This window comes from Lepisosteus oculatus, chromosome 4 (assembly GCF_040954835.1).
Source record: "Lepisosteus oculatus isolate fLepOcu1 chromosome 4, fLepOcu1.hap2, whole genome shotgun sequence".
NCBI classification, from domain to species: Eukaryota; Metazoa; Chordata; class Actinopteri; order Semionotiformes; family Lepisosteidae; genus Lepisosteus; species Lepisosteus oculatus.
This window is the reverse complement of record NC_090699.1, coordinates 2,925,319-2,949,920: the sequence shown is the minus strand read 5'-3', so window position 1 is coordinate 2,949,920 and position 24,602 is coordinate 2,925,319. Positions and strand designations below refer to the sequence as shown.

Sequence of the window (24,602 nt, the reverse complement as noted above, 5' to 3'; positions counted from 1 at the left end):
TTTTCGAGGTCTCGTTTCTTACCTGTGAACAGTGCGGTGTAAATCCTCTCTAAAGTCTCTGAGAGGTATTTAGATCCGGAGGTAACAGACGCCCTTGGCTGAATGAGTGCAGGAATGCACAGGTTTTTCAAGTGAAAGCATCCCCCTACTGAATGAGCTGTTACCTCACACACGACAAAAGTAAATCTTAAAGAGACTGAACATGTGCGCTAACTGATGGTTTGAGAAAGTGGTGGAAGGGTCCGTTTAAATATCGGAAAAGTGTAAGTTGACGGAAAAGAAGGAGAAAAATATGGAAAAAGCTGAGTTTGTCAGAGGGAATTTGGGGCGAAGACGCCTGGAAAGAAAGCATATATGAGTATTGATTGGCAAAAGCACAAGCATGTAGCTCCCACCCTGGTGCACGGCCGGCACCAGTAGTGGCAGATACATGACGAAAAAGAAAGAAATTGGGATGTGACTTAAAAGTGTGTTTACGGGGAAAATAAAAACCCGGAAAAAAAAAATATACTTTACTCACTACGAAAGAGTATAGGGAAAAAAAAAAGCTAAAAGAGGCAGTACAGGAGAGTGAGAAACGAATTAGGAATTAACTCCTGGTCACGCTGCACTGGTAAATGTGCTGCAGCCAGCGACTAAGTTATGTCCTGCTCTCCCACAGGGGAACCAACAGGCAGGAAACGAAAATAATTGGGATCAATTCCCTCAGTGGCCATATGGAGAAGGGGGGTCTGATTGGGATAACACTTGGTATGAGTGTGATAAAGACGGATCAGGGTCTCCCCTGTTAGAGGGAGGGCGCCCGCAGATCTGTACTCTCACTTGAAGTGGGAAAGGACTTGATGTAGCAGGGGCTGGCGCCGTTGATGACAGCGCCACTCTAACACTGTCTCGCACCCCGTCGAGGGGGTCTGCAATCGCACCTACCTTCCCTGATTTCCCCCATACGATCAAATCCAAAACCGTAAGATATTGACCGGTGGGCTAAAGTACCGCACCCGAAATTAGAAATGCAGCGAACCTGGAGTGCGCTTCAGGAATTAAAAGGATTCATGTAAAAGTAAAACAAGAATACAGCACATTGTATTACGAAGAGAAAAATATATTCTCGATGTGTATGTGTGTTTTATGAATTTGTGTGCCGGCATGTATGTGTGTAACTGTGAGTTTTGGTCTACTAAATGACGGTGTGAGTGTGTTTAGCCAGCGGGACTGGCTAGAGACGTAACTAAAGAGACTTGACGAAAATCAACTTAAGGAGATTGGAAAATATAAGAGCGTCTGAAACGTATAAGTACAGTACAGGTGGACGTAAAAGTAGTTAAACAGTTTTTGTATTATTATAAATTATTATAAATTGTAATTTATACAATTAGTTGCAATAGTGGAAACAATTTGGTTTTATTCGAATGTCTCGAAACCAGACATGCTGAAACGCTGTAGGTTTAGAATCGAGACTGGGGAGAATAACGTCTTGTGAGAAAATCTGTTTACCTAACGATTAGATCCTGTAAATCCCTTGTAGCCTCCCTAAGTCTGTCCCAGTCCAGTGAATAAAAATGTACTGTTAATGGAGTGTTGGTTTCTCTGTTAGGGGATACTGGAGCACTACTGTCCTGCTTGTTTCACTCCTCTGTTCAACAGTGTACTATAGAGCAATGTATATGGGAAGATGGCAGGAGGCCACAGGAGTATTGGGACAGCAAGTTTTACTTGCCGAGTACCAGATTTTAATGGGTGGTTTGATCCCAGATCTATTGGGTTGAAATATTATGCATTACAAAGAATGACTATGCAGAACAGGGTATCACGTGGCTTCAACTGGCTGTGATCACTCAGTATGTTGATGGTATTCTGAGTGCTTCCCCTGACGAGGAAACCCACAAGTCTGAGTTGCTTCAGCTTTAGAGTGTCTAATAGAAGCAGTTATGATAAGGCCCTTTTGTGTCTAGCATTGTGAAATTTTAACAGGGCCTGGGTAATATGTTTTTTGCAGGGTGAGCACAACTCTTAACAGATCTGCTTAAGGGGGGAGTGCAGTACAAGGACAAGATTGCCTTGGTTCCTGCAGCAAAAGCCGCCTTTAATAATTTGAAACAAGTTCTCTTACAGGTGCTGAGACTGGGGTTTCCTCAGAGGGATCAACCATTCCTTTGTATTATTGCAAGTAGCTGACAGAGGCCACCCAAGGAGCCCGCGAGCAGGTCCTGGAGGCGTGGGGACCACCACCTGAAGGAGGGCACAAGCTCATCCCAGGAGAGTGGGTGTGGATCAGGAAATTTCCTTCACAGGTTCTCCAGCCCAGGTGGGATCCAGATCCTGTTGACAACCGAGTCTGCGGTTCGAGTGGAAGGAAAAGATCGCTGGATCCACGCGCCACACTGCCGACGAGCCTCATCCCCATTTACAGACTCAGAATGAAATCATTTCTGTTTATAACAATAATTGTTGCTGTAGGACTATGTTCCGCAGGGATTCATGATCATCTCTCCCACAAAGGAGAACATGGAATTAATTCCTTTTTAGGCCTCTCCTATCTGACAGCTAAGAAAACCAACCAAAGTGCCTGCTGGGTGTGTGCCGCATTACCCAAATATGTACAGGGAGGACTTCCTATGGGAGCCATTACTTGGCGTCGCGAGGAAGTCATAGGCATGATCATTTGGAGGGATAATTTAGGAGATTTTAATATGACAAACTATGGGGGTTGCCATAACACGACTTTAACCTGCACAACATTACAGTATCTACAGGAGCGAGGCTTAGAGCCCACGAGTTTCACAGGCTCTTACGCTCCTAAATATAACAGAAGCCATACACCACCATACCTGACTCTCAATAAGGAACGTGAGGGAAACATATGTTTTCAGCACACTAATTGGTCTGCACTTGGTTGGATGGAGTCGTTGCAACCTTACCAGCGCTGCAAATATATCCACCTCTACCTCCCAAATTCCAGGATGGGATCGGCACACCCCACAATTCGGTATAAGCTTCTTATTTTCAGAGGCATGGGGAGCGCCAAACGGAACATATTTCATTTGTGGAAAACGAGCCTACCCATGGCTGCCAGCCCAGTGGTCTGGCTCATGTTATTTAGGATATGTGGTTCCTCATATCCGTGTTCAAACCCACAGCCCCTTCGGACCTAACCACAGACCACAAAGAAAATTGGCTGATTGGGAATATTATTTAGGTATAATATTTCCACAAGCCGGCATGAACTTTCTGAGTCGAGAGTTAATTCAAATGGCCTCGACTTTAGAAGAATTAGCAAAGTCTACCTCATCTAGTCTGAAGGCTGTTAATGATGAGATGGTAGCCCTCAGAACAGTGGCCATGCAGAACCGACTAGCTTTAGATTATGTACTGGCGGCCCAAGGAGGAACTTGTGCAGTAATTGGCACTGAATGCTGCACATATATTCCTGATAATTCTGAGCACATCTCAGATCTGGCCCAACACATTTACAATGAGGGACAGAAATATCAGGACTATTATACTGAAAATTGGGGAATTGGGTTTTGGGTAAAGTCTGTGTTTGGGGCCTGGGGTGGAACCTTTTTATAGTGTTTATCTGTAGGAGTAGTATTGTTTATATGTATAATTGTAATCATCACGTGCACAAAAACATGTATCACATCTTGCCATAACCGTGGAACGTACAATGTCATGGCAATACATACCTGTTCGCCAAGAAAGGAAAGATCTGCCCTGACATTGTATGTATAAAATAGGCTACACTGACGTATGCCATATTTTATAAGGGGGGAATGAAGAAAGATGTGAAGACGGGGGTTTGAATTTAATCTTTTCTGTAGGGGGTTTAGACTTCCAAGTCACAAGCTGGGGTTTATGGCAGGAAAGGGGGTTCACTGATAAGGAGTGCAGATGCCAGCTAGGAACCCCCCTGGGTGTAATGTTAAACTGACCATTTGCCCAGAACATCGTAAACTGGCCAAATACCATGAACCCCCCTCTTTACCATCAGACCGAGTGACGTCAGAAACGGAGAAGAAGACACTATATAACCCAAAAGTTTGTAACAATACGGAGAACAATACTTCGGTTTTGTTGTTTCTTGCGGGAAACAAGACTTCGGCTTTATTGTTCCTTGCATGCAATAAACTCATCTGTTTCACTTCATCTCGGGATCAAGAACCTTATTTCTTCTGTTACAACAAAATCCTGTAGCCGGCAGAGGAATCCTACTCTGTTAGGCTCCTGAGCGAGGCCCTTCACCCCAACTGCTCCAGGGGCACTGTACAATGGCTGACCCTGCGCTCTGACCCCAGGCTCTCTCTCTGTCTGTGTGTCTCATGGAGAGCAAGCTGGGGTATGTGAAAAGATCATTCCTAATGCAAGAAATTGTGAAGGGTTAATAAAGTGATGATGTTGATGTTGTTGATTATTATTTCCTCTCTGGACAGCCAGGTCTGCCTGTGTCCAGTGTGTATTTCCAGGCTGTGTCTCTGAGCCTGTCCTCTCTGGACAGCCAGGTCTGCCTGTGTCCAGGCTGTGTCTCTGAGCCTGTCCTCTCTGGGCAGCCAGGTCTGCCTGTGTCCAGTGTGTGTGTCCAGGCTGTGTCTCTGAGCCTGTCCTCTCTGGACAGCCAGGTCTGCCTGTGTCCAGTGTGTGTGTCCAGGCTGTGGTCTCTGAGCCTGTCCTCTCTGGACAGTCAGGTCTGCCTGTGTCCAGTGTGTGTGTCCAGGCTGTGGTCACTGAGCCTGTCCTCTCTGGGCAGCCAGGTCTGCCTGTGTCCAGTGTGTGTGTCCAGGCTGTGTCTCTGAGCCTGTCCTCTCTGGACAGCCAGGTCTGCCTGTGTCCAGTGTGTGTGTCCAGGCTGTGTCACTGAGCCCGTCCTCTCTGGACAGCCAGGTCTGCCTGTGTCCAGTGTGTGTGTCCAGGCTGTGTCACTGAGCCCGTCCTCTCTGGACAGCCAGGTCTGCCTGTGTCCAGTGTGTGTGTCCAGGCTGTGTCTCTGAGCCTGTCCTCTCTGGACAGCCAGGTCTGCCTGTGTCCAGTGTGTGTGTGTCCAGGCTGTGTCTCTGAGCCTGTCCTCTCTGGACAGCCAGGTCTGCCTGTGTCCAGTGTGTGTGTCCAGGCTGTGTCTCTGAGCCTGTCCTCTCTGGACAGCCAGGTCTGCCTGTGTCCAGTGTGTGTGTGTCCAGGCTGTGGTCACTGAGCCTGTCCTTGCACAGAGAGTGGTGGGAGTGTGGAACGAGCAGTTGATCACCTGCCAGGCTCGTTCTTTCTGCGCCAGCACCAGCAAAGGGCTTTGTGCCTGCTGGCCCGCAGGGGAGTGTGTGTCCATCTGTCCAGCCTCTCCCTTGACAGACCCCCCTCGCTCCAGTTTGTACCCCACTCTGTACCCCAGGGGTGTCAGCACCGCCTCCTCGCCTGCAGAGAGAGGAGACCCCTCCAGTTTGTACCCCACTCTGTACCCCAGGGGTGTCAGCACCGCCTCCTCGCCTGCAGAGAGAGGAGACCCCTCCAGTTTGTACCCCACTCTGTACCCCAGGGGTGTCAGCACCGCCTCCTCGCCTGCAGAGGGGCTGAGGCTCAGCTCCGGCGCCTTTCGGGCGGGCTGACGTCATCCCAGCCGCGGCGGGCGTCCCCCCCCCCTCCACCGCCCTTGTTGCGTCATTTCCTGCCCCCTGCCCGGCACGGGGCTCGCGCCTTGAGGTTGGCGCTCCGGCGCCATCTTGTGGTTGTTCTCGCCCGTGCGAGCAAGAGCGGGGAGAAAAAACTTTTTTTTTAACGTGTTATTGTTGTTGTTGTTGTTGTTTTTAATTTTTACCAAAATGGAAGAAGGGCTAACTAGTTAATACTAACAGGGCTGTAAGGATGAACACCCCTGGCTTTTCTTAAGCAAAACAAAAAAAAAAACCTCGATTTTCCTGCGTGCTCCGTGACTTATTAAGGAATGGGGTTCAGGTGGCGCTTCAGGCCCGAACCCCTGAACCTCGAATGAGCGACCTCGTTCCCTAACCAGCGCTGCTGCGGGCTGTTAGCAATTTCAACAGGAGCCGGGGGGCTGCCGGCGGTGGCGTCGAGGACCAGAGCGCATATAAGAGGGAGGAGGCGGAGGAGCCGCTGAAACCACAGCCCGTCGGCCGCCGCCGCCAATAATCCCTGCTCTTGCGCGTCCCCGGACGAGTGCCCGTGCCCGGGAGCGAGCCTCGCTCCCGACACCGGAAGCCCTGCGTGCGCGCCGCCGCCGCCGCCGCCGCGCGTCCCCGAGGGCGGAGAGGAAGCGGAGCTCCAGCCGGCCGAGCGCAGCGGGGAGACAGACGCGGATCTGCGCACGACCGGCCTCCCGACTCCCGGACAGAGACGAGTCCGCTGCTATCGGTGCTGCTGCTGCTGCTGCCCTGCCGGCCCCTGGACGCCGAGGTAAGGCCGCTCCCCGGGGGCCGAGGGGTTTCTGAGCCGGTTTGTGTGTATTGGGGGGGCTGGCGGCGGCGGCGGAGGCGCCGGGCCCGGGGGGGGTCGAGTCGCTCCCCGCTCCCGGGCCGGGCCGGGCCGCCGGGCTGGAGGGCCGCTGCTGGAGCGGAGCGGAGCGCCCTGGGCCCCCGGCCGGGCCGCGGCGGCGAGCCGGGCCCCGGCGGGGGGACAGGCCGGGCGGAGGCGGCGAGGAGGCCGAGCGGAGTCGCTCCAAGATGGCGCCGTGAGGCCGCCCGGCTCGCGGAGCCCCGGGGCGGGAGAGCGCGGGAACGCGCGCGTGTACGTGTGTGTGTGTGTCCCGCCGCCGGGACTGGACCGGGCCGAGACTGGACCTGCAGCCGAACCCGGACGAGCCGCTGCCGCCCGGCTGTCTGTGAGACGCGGTGTTGTTTACCGGGGGGTGGACGGGCGGGCCGGTACCGGTACTGGTCCAGGGAGATGGGGGCGATTATAAGGATTCAGGGACTGTCCTGCACCGCAAGTTCCGTTTTCTGGACAAACGTCGGTGGTTCCGACGAGAGAGAGAGGAGCCGGGCAGCAGGGTGTGTGACGGGGGATCTGCCGTGCAGTGGTCGGGGACTGGGGCTGTGTTGATCCGTCGTCTTGACTCGCCTGCCCTGCAGAGCAGATTTCTCCAGCCGGGACAAAGTAAACAAAGTTCCTGCGGCCCGTCTTCCTGGGTCTCACCCATTCACTCACCCACAAGTCTCACCCATTCCTAGTGAGTGTTCAGTGTTTCTGGGGTCTGTGTGTCTGGAGAGCCCCTCACAGCGCAGGGACTGGTCTCCTCTACCTGTGAGGAGCCCCTGCTCTCCTGCTGGGGTCTGTGTGTCTGGAGAGCCCCTCACAGCGCAGGGACTGGTCTCCTCTACCTGTGAGGAGCCCCTGCTCTCCTGCTGGGGTCTGTGTGTCTGGAGAGCCCCTCACGGCGCAGGGACTGGTCTCCTCTACCTGTGAGGAGCCCCTGCTCTCCTGCTGGGGTCTGTGTGTCTGGAGAGCCCCTCACAGCGCAGGGACTGGTCTCCTCTACCTGTGAGGAGCCCCTGCTCTCCTGCTGGGGTCTGTGTGTCTGGAGAGCCCCTCACAGCGCAGGGACTGGTCTCCTCTACCTGTGAGGAGCCCCTGCTCTCCTGCTGGGGTCTGTGTGTCTGGAGAGCCCCTCACAGCGCAGGGACTGGTCTCTACCTGTGAGGAGCCCCTGCTCTCCTGCTGGGGTCTGTGTGTCTGGAGAGCCCCTCTCAGTGCAGGGACTGGTCTCCTCTACCTGTGAGGAGCCCCTGCTCTCCTGCTGGGGTCTGTGTGTCTGGAGAGCCCCTCACAGCGCAGGGACTGATCTCCTCTACCTGTGAGGAGCCCCTGCTCTCCTGCTGGGGTCTGTGTGTCTGGAGAGCCTCTCACAGCGCAGGGACTGGTCTCCTCTAACTGTGAGGAGCCCCTGCTCTCCTGCTGGGGTCTGTGTGTCTGGAGAGCCCCTCACAGCACAGGGACTGGTCTCCTCTACCTGTGAGGAGCCCCTGCTCTCCTGCTGGGGTCTGTGTGTCTGGAGAGCCCCTCACAGCGCAGGGACTGATCTCCTCTACCTGTGAGGAGCCCCTGCTCTCCTGCTGGGGTCTGTGTGTCTGGAGAGCCTCTCACAGCGCAGGGACTGGTCTCTACCTGTGAGGAGCCCCTGCTCTCCTGCTGGGGTCTGTGTGTCTGGAGAGCCCCTCACAGCACAGGGACTGGTCTCCTCTACCTGTGAGGAGCCCCTGCTCTCCTGCTGGGGTCTGTGTGTCTGGAGAGCCCCTCACAGCGCAGGGACTGGTCTCCTCTACCTGTGAGGAGCCCCTGCTCTCCTGTTGGGGTCTGTGTGTCTGGAGAGCCCCTCACAGCGCAGGGACTGGTCTCCTCTACCTGTGAGGAGCCCCTGCTCTCCTGCTGGGGTCTGTGTGTCTGGAGAGCCCCTCACAGCGCAGGGACTGATCTCCTCTACCTGTGAGGAGCCCCTGCTCTCCTGCTGGGGTCTGTGTGTCTGGAGAGCCCCTCACAGCGCAGGGACTGGCCTCTACCTGTGAGGAGCCCCTGCTCTCCTGCTGGGGTCTGTGTGTCTGGAGAGCCCCTCACAGCGCAGGGACTGATCTCCTCTACCTGTGAGGAGCCCCTGCTCTCCTGCTGGGGTCTGTGTGTCTGGAGAGCCCCTCACAGCGCAGGGACTGGTCTCCTCTACCTGTGAGGAGCCCCTGCTCTCCTGCTGGGGTCTGTGTGTGTGTGGAGAGCCCCTCACAGCGCAGGGACTGGTCTCCTCTACCTGTGAGGAGCCCCTGCTCTCCTGCTGGGGTCTGTGTGTCTGGAGAGCCCCTCACAGCGCAGGGACTGGTCTCCTCTACCTGTGAGGAGCCCCTGCTCTCCTGCTGGGGTCTGTGTGTCTGGAGAGCCCCTCACAGGGCAGGGACTGGTCTCCTCTACCTATGAGGAGCCCCTGCTCTCTTGCTGCCCCTCCTGCTGGGGTCAGTGTGGCTGGAGAGCCTCTCACAGCACAGGGACTGGTCTCCTCTACCTGTGAGGAGCCCCTGCTCTCCTGCTGAGGTCTGTGTGTCTGGAGAGCCCCTCACAGCGCAGGGACTGATCTCCTCTACCTGTGAGGAGCCCCTGCTCTCCTGCTGGGGTCTGTGTGTCTGGAGAGCCCCTCACAGCGCAGGGACTGGTCTCTACCTGTGAGGAGCCCCTGCTCTCCTGCTGGGGTCTGTGTGTCTGGAGAGCCCCTCACAGGGCAGGGACTGGTCTCCTCTACCTATGAGGAGCCCCTGCTCTCTTGCTGCCCCTCCTGCTGGGGTCAGTGTGGCTGGAGAGCCTCTCACAGCACAGGGACTGGTCTCCTCTACCTGTGAGGAGCCCCTGCTCTCCTGCTGGGGTCTGTGTGTCTGGAGAGCCCCTCACAGCGCAGGGACTGATCTCCTCTACCTGTGAGGAGCCCCTGCTCTCCTGCTGGGGTCAGTGTGTGTGGAGAGCCCCTCACAGCGCAGGGACTGGTCTCCTCTACCTGTGAGGAGCCCCTGCTCTCCTGCTGGGGTCTGTGTGTCTGGAGAGCCCCTCACAGCGCAGGGACTGGTCTCCTCTACCTGTGAGGAGCCCCTGCTCTCCTGCTGGGGTCTGTGTCTGGAGAGCCCCTCTCAGCGCAGGGACTGATCTCATCTACCTGTGAGGAGCCCCTGCTCTCCTGCTGGGGTCTGTGTGTCTGGAGAGCCCCTCACAGGGCAGGGACTGGTCTCCTCTACCTGTGAGGAGCCCCTGCTCTCCTGCTGGGGTCTGTGTGTCTGGAGAGCCCCTCACAGCGCAGGGACTGATCTCCTCTACCTGTGAGGAGCCCCTGCTCTCCTGCTGGGGTCTGTGTGTCTGGAGAGCCCCTCACAGTGCAGGGACTGATCTCCTCTACCTGTGAGGAGCCCCTGCTCTCCTGCTGGGGTCTGTGTGTCTGGAGAGCCCCTCACAGGGCAGGGACTGGTCTCCTCTACCTGTGAGGAGCCCCTGCTCTCCTGCTGGGGTCTGTGTGTCTGGAGAGCCCCTCACAGGGCAGGGACTGATGTCCTCTAGACTCGGAGCCGAACGGTCTGGGCTGTGCTGGCAGAGGAGCTTTTCGCTGAGCTCAGCTGGAACAGTGTGGGAGTCTGATCTAACCTCTCCTCTCCTCTCCTCTCTCTCCCCCCAGGTCGCGCTCCCTGCTGGTCTCTCTCTCTCTGCGGCGCGCGAGTGTGTGTGTGTGTGAGTGTGCGCTCAGGCGCGCACGCTCGCGTGGGTGTGTGTGTGTGTCGGCGCTGAGCCATGGGTGACATCAGCGACCTGGACCGGCAGATCGACCAGCTGCGCAGGTGCGAGCTGATCAAGGAGAACGAGGTCAAGGCCCTCTGCGCCAAGGCCAGGTGAGTGACCCCTGACCCCTGACCCCCGCCCGGCAACAGGCTGCGTCGGAGGGGCTACGTCTGCTCCTGTGCGAGTGTCCCGCATTGACCCGAGAGGCCCGGTTCTGGTCCCGGGACAGACGGGCTACGTCTGCTCCTGTGCGAGTGTCTGGTTCTGGTCCAGAACGGGTCGGTCTGTGTAGGGGGGGGTTCAGATCCGGTTCTGGTCCTGGACGGGTCAGTCTGTGAAGAGGTTCTGGTCCCGGAGGGTTGGGTTTGTCACGAGGTTCTGCTCCCGGGGTGGGGGTCAGTCTTTCAGGGGGTTTAGGTCCGGGTCTGGTTCCGGAGAAGTGGGTCTGTTGAGAGGTTCTGGTCCTGGAGGGGGTCAGTCTTTCAGGGGGTTCTGGTCCAGTTCTGGTTCCGGTGGGGTGGGGGTCTGTTGGGGTTCAGGTATGGTTCTGGTTCCGGTGGGGTGGGGGTCTGTTGGGGTTCAGGTATGGTTCTGGTCCCGGAGGGGTGGGTCTGTGTCGCGGGGTTCTGATGCCGGAGGGGTGGGTCTGTGTCGCGGGGTTCTGATGCCGGAGGGGTGGGTCTGTGTCGCGGGGTTCTGGTGCCGGAGGGGTGGGTCTGTGTCGAGGGGTTCTGGTGCCGGAGGGGTGGGTCTGTCGGGGTTCTGGTGCCGGAGGGGTGGGTGTGTGTCGAGGGGTTCTGGTGCCGGAGGGGTGGGTCTGTCTGGGTTCTGGTCCCGGAGGGGTGGGTGTGTGTCGAGGGGTTCTGGTGCCGGAGGGGTGGGTGTGTGTCGAGGGGTTCTGGTGCCGGAGGGGTGGGTCTGTCTGGGTTCTGGTCCCGGAGGGGTGGGTCTGTGTCGAGGGGTTCTGGTGCCGGAGGGGTGGGTCTGTGTCGAGGGGTTCTGGTGCCGGAGGGGTTCTGGTCCCGGAGGGGTGGGTCTGTGTCGAGGGGTTCTGGTCCCGGAGGGGTGGGTCTGTGTCGAGGGGTTCTGGTGCCGGAGGGGGTGGGTCTGTCAGTGACCGGTGCCTCGCTCGTTTCAGGGAGATCCTGGTGGAGGAGAGCAACGTGCAGAGAGTGGACTCGCCCGTCACCGTGAGTAACTGTCCGCCGTCGGCCGGGAGAGGTGGGGCTCTGCGCTCGCGGGCTCGAGCCTGGGCCTGCTCTCTAGCGTATGTGACCGAGGTTCCTCTCCCCCAGTCAGAGTGGGGCAGTGGGGAGGGGCTGTGCCTCTCCGCCAATCAGAATGGGGCAGTGGGGAGGGGCTGCGCCTCTCCGCCAGTCAGAGTGGGGCAGTGGGGAGGGGCTGCGCCTCTCCGCCAATCGGAATGGGGCAGTGGGGAGGGGCTGCGCCTCTCCCCCAGTCAGAGTGGGGCAGTGGGGAGGGCCTGCGCCTCTCCCCCAATCGGAATGGGGCGGGTGGGAGGGGCTGCGCCTCTCCCCCAGTCAGAGTGGGGCAGCGGGGAGGGGCCGCGCCTCTCCCCCAGTCGGAGTGGGGCAGGGGGGGGCCGCGCCTCTCCCCCAGTCGGAGTGGGGCAGGGGGGAGGGGCCGCGCCTCTCCCCCAGTCGGAGTGGGGCAGGGGGGAGGGGCCGCGCCTCTCCCCCAGTCGGAGTGGGGCAGGGGGGAGGGGCCGCGCCTCTCCCCCAGTCGGAGTGGGGCAGGGGGGAGGGCTGCGCCTCTCCCCCAGTCGGAGTGGGGCAGGGGGGAGGGCTGCGCCTCTCCCCCAGTCGGAGTGGGGCAGGGGGGAGGGCTGTGCTCTCCCCCAGTCGGAGTGGGGCAGGGGGGAGGGGCCGCACCTCTCCCCCAGTCGGAGTGGGGCAGCGGGGAGGGGCCGTGCCTCTCCCCCAGTCGGAGTGGGGCAGGGGGGAGGGGCCGCGCCTCTCCCCCAGTCGGAGTGGGGCAGGGGGGAGGGGCCGCGCCTCTCCCCCAGTCGGAGTGGGGCAGGGGGGAGGGGCCGCGCCTCTCCCCCAGTCGGAGTGGGGCAGGGGGGAGGGGCCGCGCCTCTCCCCCAGTCGGAGTGGGGCAGCGGGGAGGGGCTGTGCCTCTCCCCCAGTCGGAGTGGGGCAGGTGGGAGGGGCCGCGCTCTCCCCCAGTCGGAGTGGGGCAGCGGGGAGGGGCTGCGCCTCTCCGCCAATCAGAGTGGGGCAGGTGGGAGGGGCTGTGCTCTCCCCCAGTGGGTGCCCAGCTGTGTCGTCTGCGAGGAGCGGGGGGTCTCTGCCGGAGGATCCTCATGCGCCCCTCTCTGCTCTCCCCCAGGTGTGTGGCGACATTCACGGCCAGTTCTACGACCTGAAGGAGCTGTTCAGGGTGAGTCTGTCCGTCTCGTCGTCTGTGGGGGCCACAGGGGGGCGCCCTGCTGCCTCCAGAGCTCATGGGCCTCTGTGGGGGTGCCCTTCCCTGGTCCTCTGGGTTGCTGGGAGTTGGCAGGGGTTCAAGACCGACCCGTTCAGTGGTTCACACCTGATCCAGGTGTCCTGAGAAGTCCGGGTCTCAGCTGGTTCCACACCCCCACCCCTCTCTGTGTACAGTACTGTCCTGTCCTGACTGGAGTGTCTCGTCCAGCTGTGTCCTGAGGAAAGTCTGGGTCTCAGCTTGTTCCACACCCCCACCCCTCTCTGTGTACAGTAGAGCCCCCCTGTCCTGACTGGAGTGTCTCATCCAGCTGTGTCCTGAGAGAAGTCAGGGTCTCAGCTTGTTCCACACTCCCACCCCTCTCTGTGTCCAGTACTGTGTCCTCTCCCGAAGAGCCTCCTGTCCTCAGTGTGAGGTGCTCTTCCCCTGTGTCCTCTAACTCCCTGGGCTGGCAGTCGGTGACCCTGACGGTCCTTGAGTGGGGTCTCCCCCCCTGCTGTGCCCTCATGCTGGTGCTCCCCCCCGCAGGTAGGGGGCGATGTCCCCGAGACGAACTACCTCTTCATGGGCGACTTCGTGGACCGGGGCTTCTACAGCGTGGAGACCTTCCTGCTGCTGCTGGCGCTGAAGGTACGGACCGCTACCCCGACCCCTCCAGAACCGGACCGGAACACCCGATACACACGATCGCTCCAGCACCAGAACCCCCCCGACCCCTCCAAGACCAGGACTGGACCAGAACCCCCGATACACACGATCGCTCCAGCACCAGAACCCCCCATACACACTGATCGCTACTGGACCAGAACCCCCGATACACACGATCGCTCCAGCACCAGAACCCCCTGACGCAGACAAACCCCTCCAGGACCAGTACCTGAACAGAACCCCTGATACACACTAAACCGACCCCTCTAGAACCAGAACCCTGCAGTACCCCTCCTGGTCCAGAACTGGACCAGAACTCCCGATACAGACTGATCGCTCCAGCACCAGAACCCTCCGATATAGACAAGCCCCTCCAGAACCCCCGATACAGACTGATCGCTCCAGCACCAGAACCCTCCGATATAGACAAGCCCCTCCAGAACCAGAACTGGACCTGAACCCCCTCGTGCAGACCAACCCCTGCAGGACCCCTCCGGGCCCAGAACCGGACCTCCCTCCGGTCCCGGTGTGTGTGTGTCGACCCCTCTCGCTCGCTCCCCGCAGGTGCGGTACCCCGACAGGATCACGCTGATCCGGGGGAACCACGAGTCCCGCCAGATCACGCAGGTCTACGGCTTCTACGACGAGTGTCTGCGCAAATACGGCTCGGTCACGGTGTGGCGGTACTGCACCGAGATCTTCGACTATCTCAGCCTGTCGGCCATCATCGACGGAAAGGTGACCAGCTACACCCCTCTCTCTCAGTGCAGTGTTCATGTACTGGAGTGTCCAGTCAGTGTGTCTGTATTAACCCCTCTCTCTCTCAGTGCAGTGTTCATGTACTGGAGTGTCCAGTCAGTGTGTCTGTATTAACCCCTCTCTCTCAGTGCAGTGTTAATGTACTGGAGTGTCCAGTCAGTGTGTGTATTAACCCCTCTCTCTCTCAGTGCAGTGTTCATGTCCTGGAGTGTCCAGTCAGTGTGTGTATTAACCCCTCTCTCTCTCAGTGCAGTGTTCATGTACTGGAGTGTCCAGTCAGTGTGTCTGTACTAACCCCTCTCTCTCTCAGTGCAGTGTTCATGTACTGGAGTGTCCAGTCAGTGTGTGTGTATGAACCCCTCTCTCTCTCAGTGCTGTGTTAATGTACTGGAGTGTCCAGTCAGTGTGTGTATTAACCCCTCTCTCTCTCAGTGCAGTGTTAATGTACTGGAGTGTCCAGTCAGTGTGTGTGTATTAACCCCTCTCTCTCTCAGTGCAGTGTTAATGTACTGGAGTGTCCAGTCAGTGTGTGTGTATGAACCCCTCTCTCTCTCAGTGCAGTGTTCATGTACTGGAGTGTCCAGTCAGTGTGTGTGTATTAACCCCTCTCTCTCAGTGCAGTGTTCATGTACTGGAGTGTACAGTCAGTGTGTCTGTATGAACCCCCCTCTCTCTCTCTCTTGTAGATATTCTGTGTGTATGAACCCCCCTCTCTCTCTCTCTCGTAGATACTCTGTGTGTATTAACCCCCCTCTCTCTCTCTTGTAGATATTCTGTGTGTATGAACCCCTCTCTCTCTCTCTTGTAGATATTCTGTGTGTATGAACCCCTCTCTCTCTCTTGTAGATATTCTGTGTGTATGAACCCCCCTCTCTCTCTCTTGTAGATATTCTGTGTGTATGAACCCCCCTCTCTCTCTCTCTCTTGTAGATATTCTGTGTGTATGAACCCCCCTCTCTCTCTCTCTCTTGTAGATATTCTGTGTGTATGAACCCCTCTCTCTCTCTCTCTCTTGTAGATATTCTGTGTGTATGAACCTCTCTCTCTCTCTCTCTTGTAGATATTCTGTGTATGAACCTCTCTCTCTCTCTCTTGTAGATATTCTGTGTATGAACCCCTCTCTCTCTCTCTTGTAGATATTCTGTGTATGAACCCCTCTCTCTCTCTCTTGTAGATATTCTGTGTGTATGAACCCCTCTCTCTCTCTCTTGTAGATATTCTGTGTGTATGAACCCCTCTCTCTCTCTCGTAGATACTCTGTGTGTATGAACCCCCCTCTCTCTCTCTTGTAGATATTCTGTGTGTATGAACCCCTCTCTCTCTCTTGTAGATATTCTGTGTGTATGAACCCCTCTCTCTCTTGTAGATATTCTGTGTATGAACCTCTCTCTCTCTCTTGTAGATATTCTGTGTATGAACCCCTCTCTCTCTCTCTTGTAGATATTCTGTGTGTATGAACCCCTCTCTCTCTCTCTTGTAGATATTCTGTGTATGAACCCCTCTCTCTCTCTCTCTTGTAGATATTCTGTGTGTATGAACCCCTCTCTCTCTCTCTCTTGTAGATATTCTGTGTGTATGAACCCCTCTCTCTCTCTCTTGTAGATACTCTGTGTGTATGAACCCCCCTCTCTCTCTCTTGTAGATACTCTGTGTGTATGAACCCCTCTCTCTCTCTCTCTCTTGTAGATACTCTGTGTGTATGAACCCCTCTCTCTCTCTCTCTCTTGTAGATATTCTGTGTGTATGAACCCCTCTCTCTCTCTCTCTCTTGTAGATATTCTGTGTGTATGAACCCCTCTCTCTCTCTCTCTCTTGTAGATATTCTGTGTGTATGAACCCCTCTCTCTCTCTCTCTCTTGTAGATATTCTGTGTGTATGAACCCCTCTCTCTCTCTCTCTTGTAGATATTCTGTGTGTATGAACCCCTCTCTCTCTCTCTCTCTCTTGTAGATATTCTGTGTGCACGGGGGCCTCTCTCCCTCAATCCAGACTCTGGACCAGATCCGGACCATCGACAGGAAGCAGGAGGTGCCCCACGACGGGCCCATGTGTGACCTCCTGTGGTCCGACCCCGAAGGTGAGGATCCGAGAGACTGGGGGGGACGGGGGGGGCGCCGAGCCGGTCGGCGTGTCTTCGCTAACCCCCCGCCCCTCCCCCCAGACACGACGGGCTGGGGCGTCAGCCCGCGGGGCGCGGGGTACCTGTTCGGCAGCGACGTGGTGGCGCAGTTCAACGTGGCCAACGACATCGACATGATCTGCCGGGCGCACCAGCTGGTGATGGAGGGGTACAAGTGGCACTTCAACGAGACCGTGCTGACCGTCTGGTCCGCCCCCAACTACTGCTACAGGTGGGTCCCCCTCTTTCTCCCTCCTCTGTCCCCCAGTGTGGGGGTGCAGGGGGGCTCCTGTCTGTAGTGACCCCAGTCTCTCTGTCCCCCAGTGTGGGGGTGCAGGAGGGGCTCCTGTCTGTAGTGACCCCAGTCTCTCTCTGTCCCCCAGTGTCAGGGTGCAGGAGGGGCTCCTGTGTCAGGAGTAACCCCCAGTCTCTCTCCCTCTGTAGCTCCACTGTTGGGGTGCAGGGGGGCTCCTGTGTCAGGAGTAACCCCCAGTCTATCTCCCTCTATAGCCCCAGTGTGCAGGGGGCTCCTGTCTGTAGCCCCAGTGTGGGGGTGCGGGGGGCTCCTGTCTGTAGTGACCCCAGTCTCTCTCTGTCCCCCAGTGTGGGGGTGCAGGAGGGGCTCCTGTCTATAGTGACCCCAGTCTCTCTCTGTCTGTAGCCCCAGTGTGGGGGTGCAGGGGGCTCCTGTCTGTAGTGACCCTGGTCTCTGTAGCCCCAGTGTGGGGGTGCAGGAGGGGCTCCTGTCTGTAGTGACCCCAGTCTCTCTCTGTCTGTAGCCCCAGTGTGGGGGTGCAGGGGGCTCCTGTCTGTAGTGACCCCAGTCTCTCTCTGTCCCCCAGTGTGGGGGTGCGGGGGGCTCCTGTCTGTAGTGACCCCAGTCTCTCTCTCTGTCTGTAGCCCCAGTGTGGGGGTGCGGGGGGCTCCTGTCTGTAGCCCCAGTGTGGGGGTGCAGGAGGCTCCTGTCTGTAGTGACCCCAGTCTCTCTCTGTCTGTAGCCCCAGTGTGGGGGTGCAGGGGGCTCCTGTCTGTAGTGACCCCAGTCTCTCTCTGTCTGTAGCCCCAGTGTGGGGGTGCGGGGGGCTCCTGTCTGTAGTGACCCCAGTCTCTCTCTGTCTGTAGCCCCAGTGTGGGGGTGCAGGGGGCTCCTGTCTGTAGTGACCCCAGTCTCTCTCTGTCTGTAGCCCCAGTGTGGGGGTGCAGGAGGCTCCTGTCTGTAGTGACCCCAGTCTCTCTCTGTCTGTAGCCCCAGTGTGGGGGTGCAGGGGGCTCCTGTCTGTAGTGACCCCAGTCTCTCTCTGTCTGTAGCCCCAGTGTGGGGGTGCGGGGGGCTCCTGTCTGTAGTGACCCCAGTCTCTCTCTGTCTGTAGCCCCAGTGTGGGGGTGCAGGGGGCTCCTGTCTGTAGTGACCCCAGTCTCTCTCTCTGTCTGTAGCCCCAGTGTGGGGGTGCAGGGGGCTCCTGTCTGTAGTGACCCCAGTCTCTCTCTGTCTGTAGCCCCAGTGTGGGGGTGCGGGGGGCTCCTGTCTGTAGTGACCCCAGTCTCTCTCTCTGTCTGTAGCCCCAGTGTGGGGGTGCAGGGGGCTCCTGTCTGTAGTGACCCCAGTCTCTCTCTGTCTGTAGCCCCAGTGTGGGGGTGCGGGGGGCTCCTGTCTGTAGTGACCCCAGTCTCTCTCTCTCCCTGTAGCCCCAGTGTGGGGGTGCAGGGGGCTCCTGTCTGTAGTGACCCCAGTCTCTCTCTCTGTCTGTAGCCCCAGTGTGGGGGTGCAGGAGGGGCTCCTGTCTGTAGCCCCAGTGTGGGGGTGTGGGGGGCTCCTGTCTGTAGTGACCCCAGTCTCTCTCTGTCTGTAGCCCCAGTGTGGGAGTGCGGGGGGCTCCTGTCTGTAGCCCCAGTGTGGGGGTGCAGGGGGCTCCTGTCTGTAGTGACCCCAGTCTCTCTCTCTCCCTGTAGCCCCAGTGTGGGGGTGCAGGGGGCTCCTGTGTCTGTAGTGACCCCAGTCTCTCTCTGTCTGTAGCCCCAGTGTGGGGGTGCAGGAGGCTCCTGTCTGTAGTGACCCCAGTCTCTCTCTCCCTCTGTAGCCCCAGTGTGGGGGTGCAGGGGGCTCCTGTCTGTAGTGACCCCAGTCTCTCTCTGTCTGTAGCCCCAGTGTGGGGGTGCAGGAGGGGCTCCTGTCTGTAGTGACCCCAGTCTCTCTCTGTCTGTAGCCCCAGTGTGGGGGTGCAGGAGGGGCTCCTGTCTGTAGTGACCCCAGTCTCTCTCTGTCTGTAGCCCCAGTGTGGGGGTGCAGGGGGACTCCTGTCTGTAGTGACCCCAGTCTCTCTCTCTGTCTGTAGCCCCAGTGTGGGGGTGCAGGGGGCTCCTGTCTGTAGTGACCCCAGTCTCTCTCTCTGTCTGTAGCCCCAGTGTGGGGGTGCGGGGGGCTCCTGTCTGTAGTGACCCCAGTCTCTCTCTGTCTGTAGCCCCAGTGTGGGGGTGCGGGGGGCTCCTGTCTGTAGTGACCCCAGTCTCTCTCTGTCTGTAGCCCCAGTGTGGGGGTGCGGGGGGCTCCTGTCTGTAGTGACCCCAGTCTCTCTCTGTCTGTAGCCCCAGTGTGGGGGTGCAGGGGGACTCCTGTCTGTAGTGACCCCAGTCTCTCTCTGTCTGTAGCCCCAGTGTGGGGGTGCAGGGGGCTCCTGTCTGTAGTGACCCCAGTCTCTCTCTGTCTGTAGCCCCAGTGTGGGGGTGCAGGGGGACTCCTGTCTGTAGTGACCCCAGTCTCTCTCTGTCTGTAGCCCCAGTGTGGGGGTGCAGGGGGCTCCTGTCTGTAGTGACCCCAGTCTCTCTCTGTCCCCCAGTGTGGGGGTGCAGGGGGCTCCTGTGTCTGTAGTGACCCCAGTCTCTCTCTGTCTGGGCTCCTGTGTCTGTAGTGACCCCAGTCTCTCTCTCTGTCTGTAGCCCCAGTGTGGGGGTGCAGGAGGGGCTCCTGTCTGTAGTGACCCCAGTCTCTCTCTGTCTGGGCTCCTGTGTCTGTAGTGACCCCAGTCTCTCTCTGTCTGTAGCCCCAGTGTGGGGGTGCGGGGGGCTCCTGTCTGTAGTGACCCCAGTCTCTCTCTGTCTGTAGCCCCAGTGTGGGGGTGCAGGGGGCTCCTGTCTGTAGTGACCCCAGTCTCTCTCTGTCTGTAGCCCCAGTGTGGGGGTGCGGGGGGCTCCTGTCTGTAGTGACCCCAGTCTCTCTCTGTCTGTAGCCCCAGTGTGGGGGTGCAGGGGGCTCCTGTCTGTAGTGACCCCAGTCTCTCTCTGTCTGTAGCCCCAGTGTGGGGGTGCGGGGGGCTCCTGTCTGTAGTGACCCCAGTCTCTCTCTCTGTCTGTAGCCCCAGTGTGGGGGTGCAGGGGGCTCCTGTCTGTAGTGACCCCAGTCTCTCTCTCTGTCTGTAGCCCCAGTGTGGGGGTGCGGGGGGCTCCTGTCTGTAGTGACCCCAGTCTCTCTCTGTCTGTAGCCCCAGTGTGGGGGTGCGGGGGGCTCCTGTCTGTAGTGACCCCAGTCTCTCTCTGTCTGTAGCCCCAGTGTGGGGGTGCGGGGGGCTCCTGTCTGTAGTGACCCCAGTCTCTCTCTCTGTCTGTAGCCCCAGTGTGGGGGTGCGGGGGGCTCCTGTCTGTAGTGACCCCAGTCTCTCTCTGTCTGTAGCCCCAGTGTGGGGGTGCGGGGGGCTCCTGTCTGTAGTGACCCCAGTCTCTCTCTCTGTCTGTAGCCCCAGTGTGGGGGTGCGGGGGGCTCCTGTCTGTAGTGACCCCAGTCTCTCTCTCTCTGTCTGTAGCCCCAGTGTGGGGGTGCGGGGGCTCCTGTCTGTAGTGACCCCAGTCTCTCTCTGTCTGTAGCCCCAGTGTGGGGGTGCGGGGGGCTCCTGTCTGTAGTGACCCCAGTCTCTCTCTGTCTGTAGCCCCAGTGTGGGGGTGCGGGGGGCTCCTGTCTGTAGTGACCCCAGTCTCTCTCTGTCTGTAGCCCCAGTGTGGGGGTGCAGGGGGCTCCTGTCTGTAGTGACCCCAGTCTCTCTCTCTGTCTGTAGCCCCAGTGTGGGGGTGCAGGGGGCTCCTGTCTGTAGTGACCCCAGTCTCTCTCTGTCTGTAGCCCCAGTGTGGGGGTGCGGGGGGCTCCTGTCTGTAGTGACCCCAGTCTCTCTCTGTCTGTAGCCCCAGTGTGGGGGTGCGGGGGGCTCCTGTCTGTAGTGACCCCAGTCTCTCTGCAGGTGTGGGAACGTCGCTGCGATCCTGGAGCTGGACGAGCACCTGCAGAAGGAGTTCATCATCTTCGAGGCTGCGCCCCAGGAGACGCGGGGGATCCCCTCCAAGAAGCCCGTCGCCGACTACTTCCTGTGACCCCCAGACCCCCCGTCCTCTCTCTCACCCCCTCCCCCGCGGCCCATCTCTGTGCCTGGGGCGTAGGGGGGCGCCCCTGTCTCTCTCTCTGCTGCGGTGTGGGGGTGCCCCTGTCTCCCTCCCTCTCTCTGCGCTCGGGGGGGGGGACGGTCCTGTCCCGGGGCACAGAGGGGGACCCGGCTCTGAGGTCTCCTCACCAGCAGGGCGGCGCTGTTCCCACTGGTTCAGTAGTCAGCTGACCCCCCCGCCTGCACAGGAGTCACCTATAAGGGACCTATGAGTCCCCAGCTGTCCCTCTGACTGACCACTGGAGACGCCCCAGTCCCCAGCTGTCCCTCTGACTGACTGACTGACTACTGGAGACGCCCCAGTCCCCAGCTGTCCCTCTGACTGACTGACTGACTACTGGAGACGCCCCAGTCCCCAGCTGTCCCTCTGACTGACCACTGGAGACGCCCCAGTCCCCAGCTGTCCCTCTGACTGACTGACTGACTACTGGAGACGCCCCAGTCCCCAGCTGTCCCTCTGACTGACCGACTGACTACTGGAGACGCCCCAGTCCCCAGCTGTCCCTCTGACTGACCACTGGAGACGCCCCAGTCCCCAGCTGTCCCTCTGACTGACTGACTGACTACTGGAGACGCCCCAGTCCCCAGCTGTCCCTCTGACTGACCACTGGAGACACCCCAGTCACCAGCTGTCCCTCTGACTGACCACTGGAGACACCCCAGTCCCCAGCTGTCCCTCTGACTGACCGACCACTGGAGACGCCCCAGTCCCCAGCTGTCCCTCTGACTGACCACTGGAGACACCCCAGTCCCCAGCTGTCCCTCTGACTGACCACTGGAGACACCCCAGTCCCCAGCTGTCCCTCTGACTGACTGACTGAGTGACTGACTACTGGAGATGCCCCAGTCCCCAGCTGTCCCTCTGACTGACTGACTGACCACTGGAGACACCCCAGTCCCCAGCTGTCCCTCTGACTGACTGACCGACCACTGGAGACACCCCAGTCCCCAGCTGTCCCTCTGACTGACTGACTGACCACTGGAGACACCCCAATCCCCAGCTGTCCCTCTGACTGACTGACCGACCACTGGAGACACCCCAGTCCCCAGCTGTCCCTCTGACTGACTACTGGAGACACCCCAGTCCCCAGCTGTCCCTCTGACTGACTGACTGACTACTGGAGACACCCCAGTCCCCAGCTGTCCCTCTGACTGACTGACCGACCACTGGAGACGCCCCAGTCCCCAGCTGTCCCTCTGACTGACTGACTGACCACTGGAGACACCCCAGTCCCAAGCTGTCCCTCTGACTGACTGACCGACCACTGGAGACACCCCAGTCCCCAGCTGTCCCTCTGACTGACTACTGGAGACGCCCCAGTCCCCAGCTGTCCCTCTGACTGACTGACCGACCACTGGAGACACCCCAGTCCCCAGCTGTCCCTCTGACTGACTGACTGACCACTGGAGACGCCCCAGTCCCCAGCTGTCCCTCTGACTGACTGACCGACCACTGGAGACGCCCCAGTCCCCAGCTGTCCCTCTGACTGACTACTGGAGACGCTCCAGTCCCCAGCTGTCCCTCTGACCGACCACTGGAGACGCTCCAGTCCCCAGCTGTCCCTCTGACTGACCGACCACTGGAGACGCCCCAGTCCCCAGCTGTCCCTCTGACTGACTGACCGACCACTGGAGACGCCCCAGTCCCCAGCTGTCCCTCTGACTGACTACTGGAGACGCCCCAGTCCCCAGCTGTCCCTCTGACTGACCGACCACTGGAGACGCTCCAGTCCCCAGCTGTCCCTCTGACTGACTGACCGACCACTGGAGACGCCCCAGTCCCCAGCTGTCCCTCTGACTGACTACTGGAGATGCCCCAGTCCCCAGCTGTCCCTCTGACTGACTGACCGACCACTGGAGACGCTCCAGTCCCCAGCTGTCCCTCTGACTGACTGACCGACCACTGGAGACGCCCCAGTCCCCAGCTGTCCCTCTGACTGACCGACCACTGGAGACGCTCCAGTCCCCAGCTGTCCCTCTGACTGACTGACCGACCACTGGAGACGCCCCAGTCCCCAGCTGTCCCTCTGACTGACTACTGGAGACGCCCCAGTCCCCAGCTGTCCCTCTGACTGACTGACTGACTACTGGAGACGCCCCAGTCCCCAGCTGTCCCTCTGACTGACTGACCGACCACTGGAGACGCTCCAGTCCCCAGCTGTCCCTCTGACTGACTGACCGACCACTGGAGACGCTCCAGTCCCCAGCTGTCCCTCTGACTGACCGACCACTGGAGACGCTCCAGTCCCCAGCTGTCCCTCTGACTGACTGACCGACCACTGGAGACGCCCCAGTCCCCAGCTGTCCCTCTGACTGACTGACCGACCACTGGAGACGCTCCAGTCCCCAGCTGTCCCTCTGACTGACTGACCGACCACTGGAGATGCTCCAGTCCCCAGCTGTCCTTGTGTTTGGGGTGGACCTCAGAGATTCCTGCTCTTCCTCACTATCGTGCGTGATTCCCGGGGGGACCCCCCCCTGCACCCCGAAACCCCCCAACCCGGAACCAGACTGGATCTTTCTTCTGACCAATTGCTCTTTGTAGGACTTGTCGTTGACTTTTATTATTGATCTGGAAATAAACTCTGTACTTTGTCTTTTTGTAAAAAAGCCATGAAGGGAGATCTGTGTCTTTACTGCTGCGCCGCTGGCCGTGCCCCCTCGGTCCCTCCTCGCGCGTCCCGGGTTCGATACAGGGGTCAGCGGCACGCGTCGAGTGTCCACGCTGCAGTTGAAGGTACCCCCCACCCCCTCTCCCCCAAAAACCCTTAATTGGCCCGTTAATTGGATTTGGAATGAAGCTCGTTAGGTGTTTTCTGGCCCAACTATCCGGAGGCGAAGTGCGCTTGTGGTGCGGACCGGGTGGAGGTCCAAAAGGTCGTTGGCTCAGCTGGGGCGAGGGGTTCTCCAGGGACGAGCGAGCTCTGGACCCCCTCTAGTGTCTCACCTGAGGGGATCACTGCATCTCCCACCAGACGAGCAGGAAATGAAGTCAAGTTACCTTTTAATTTCTCATCCTGTCGCTGCTAATTGGACTAATTAATGACCTCAGACTGCAAAACGTCTTCATAGGTCCCTGTCCTGATCGTATTCACAGTCACTCCTACAGAGACTGGGGGTCTGTTATAGGTCCCTGTCCTGATCGTATTCACCGTCACTCCTACAGAGACTGGGGGTCTGTTATAGGTCCCTGTCCCCTGATCGTATTCACTGTCACTCCTACAGAGACTGGGGGTCTGTTCTAGGTCCCTGTCCCCTGATCGTATTCACCGTCACTCCTACAGAGACTGGGGGTCTGTTCTAGGTCCCTGTCCTGATCGTATTCACCGTCACTCCTACAGAGACTGGGGGTCTGTTATAGGTCCCTGTCCTGATCGTATTCACTGTCACTCCTACAGAGACTGGGGGTCTGTTCTAGGTCCCTGTCCTGATCGTATTCACTGTCACTCCTACAGAGACTGGGGGTCTGTTCTAGGTCCCTGTCCCCTGATTGTATTCACTGTCACTCCTACAGAGACTGGGGGTCTGTTATAGGTCCCTGTCCTGATCGTATTCACAGTCACTCCTACAGAGACTGGGGGTCTGTTATAGGTCCCTGTCCCCTGATCGTATTCACCGTCACTCCTTCAGAGACTGGGGGTCTGTTATAGGTCCCTGTCCTGATCGTATTCACTGTCACTCCTACAGAGACTGGGGGTCTGTTCTAGGTCCCTGTCCCCTGATCGTATTCACCGTCACTCCTACAGAGACTGGGGGTCTGTTCTAGGTCCCTGTCCTGATCGTATTCACTGTCACTCCTACAGAGACTGGGGGTCTGTTCTAGGTCCCTGTCCTGATCGTATTCACTGTCACTCCTACAGAGACTGGGGGTCTGTTATAGGTCCCTGTCCTGATCGTATTCACCGTCACTCCTACAGAGACTGGGGGTCTGTTATAGGTCCCTGTCCTGATCGTATTCACCGTCACTCCTACAG

General features: G+C 58.8%; 2 protein-coding genes across 2 annotated transcripts in view; both read left to right on the top strand.

Annotated features, from left to right (window-relative positions):
* Positions 1-24,602, top strand: part of LOC138238042 (E3 ubiquitin-protein ligase TRIM39-like) — a 160,000-nt gene that overhangs the window by 94,124 nt on the left and 41,274 nt on the right. The window lies entirely within an intron of this gene.
* ppp4cb (protein phosphatase 4, catalytic subunit b) lies at positions 5,797-23,242 on the top strand. The gene is made up of 9 exons (XM_069188415.1): positions 5,797-6,396; positions 10,133-10,343; positions 11,372-11,423; positions 12,586-12,636; positions 13,210-13,311; positions 13,894-14,067; positions 16,039-16,165; positions 16,250-16,439; positions 20,431-23,242. Exons 2-9 carry the CDS (start codon positions 10,246-10,248, stop codon positions 20,558-20,560), a joined length of 924 nt encoding a protein of 307 aa, XP_069044516.1. The 5' UTR covers positions 5,797-6,396; positions 10,133-10,245; the 3' UTR covers positions 20,561-23,242.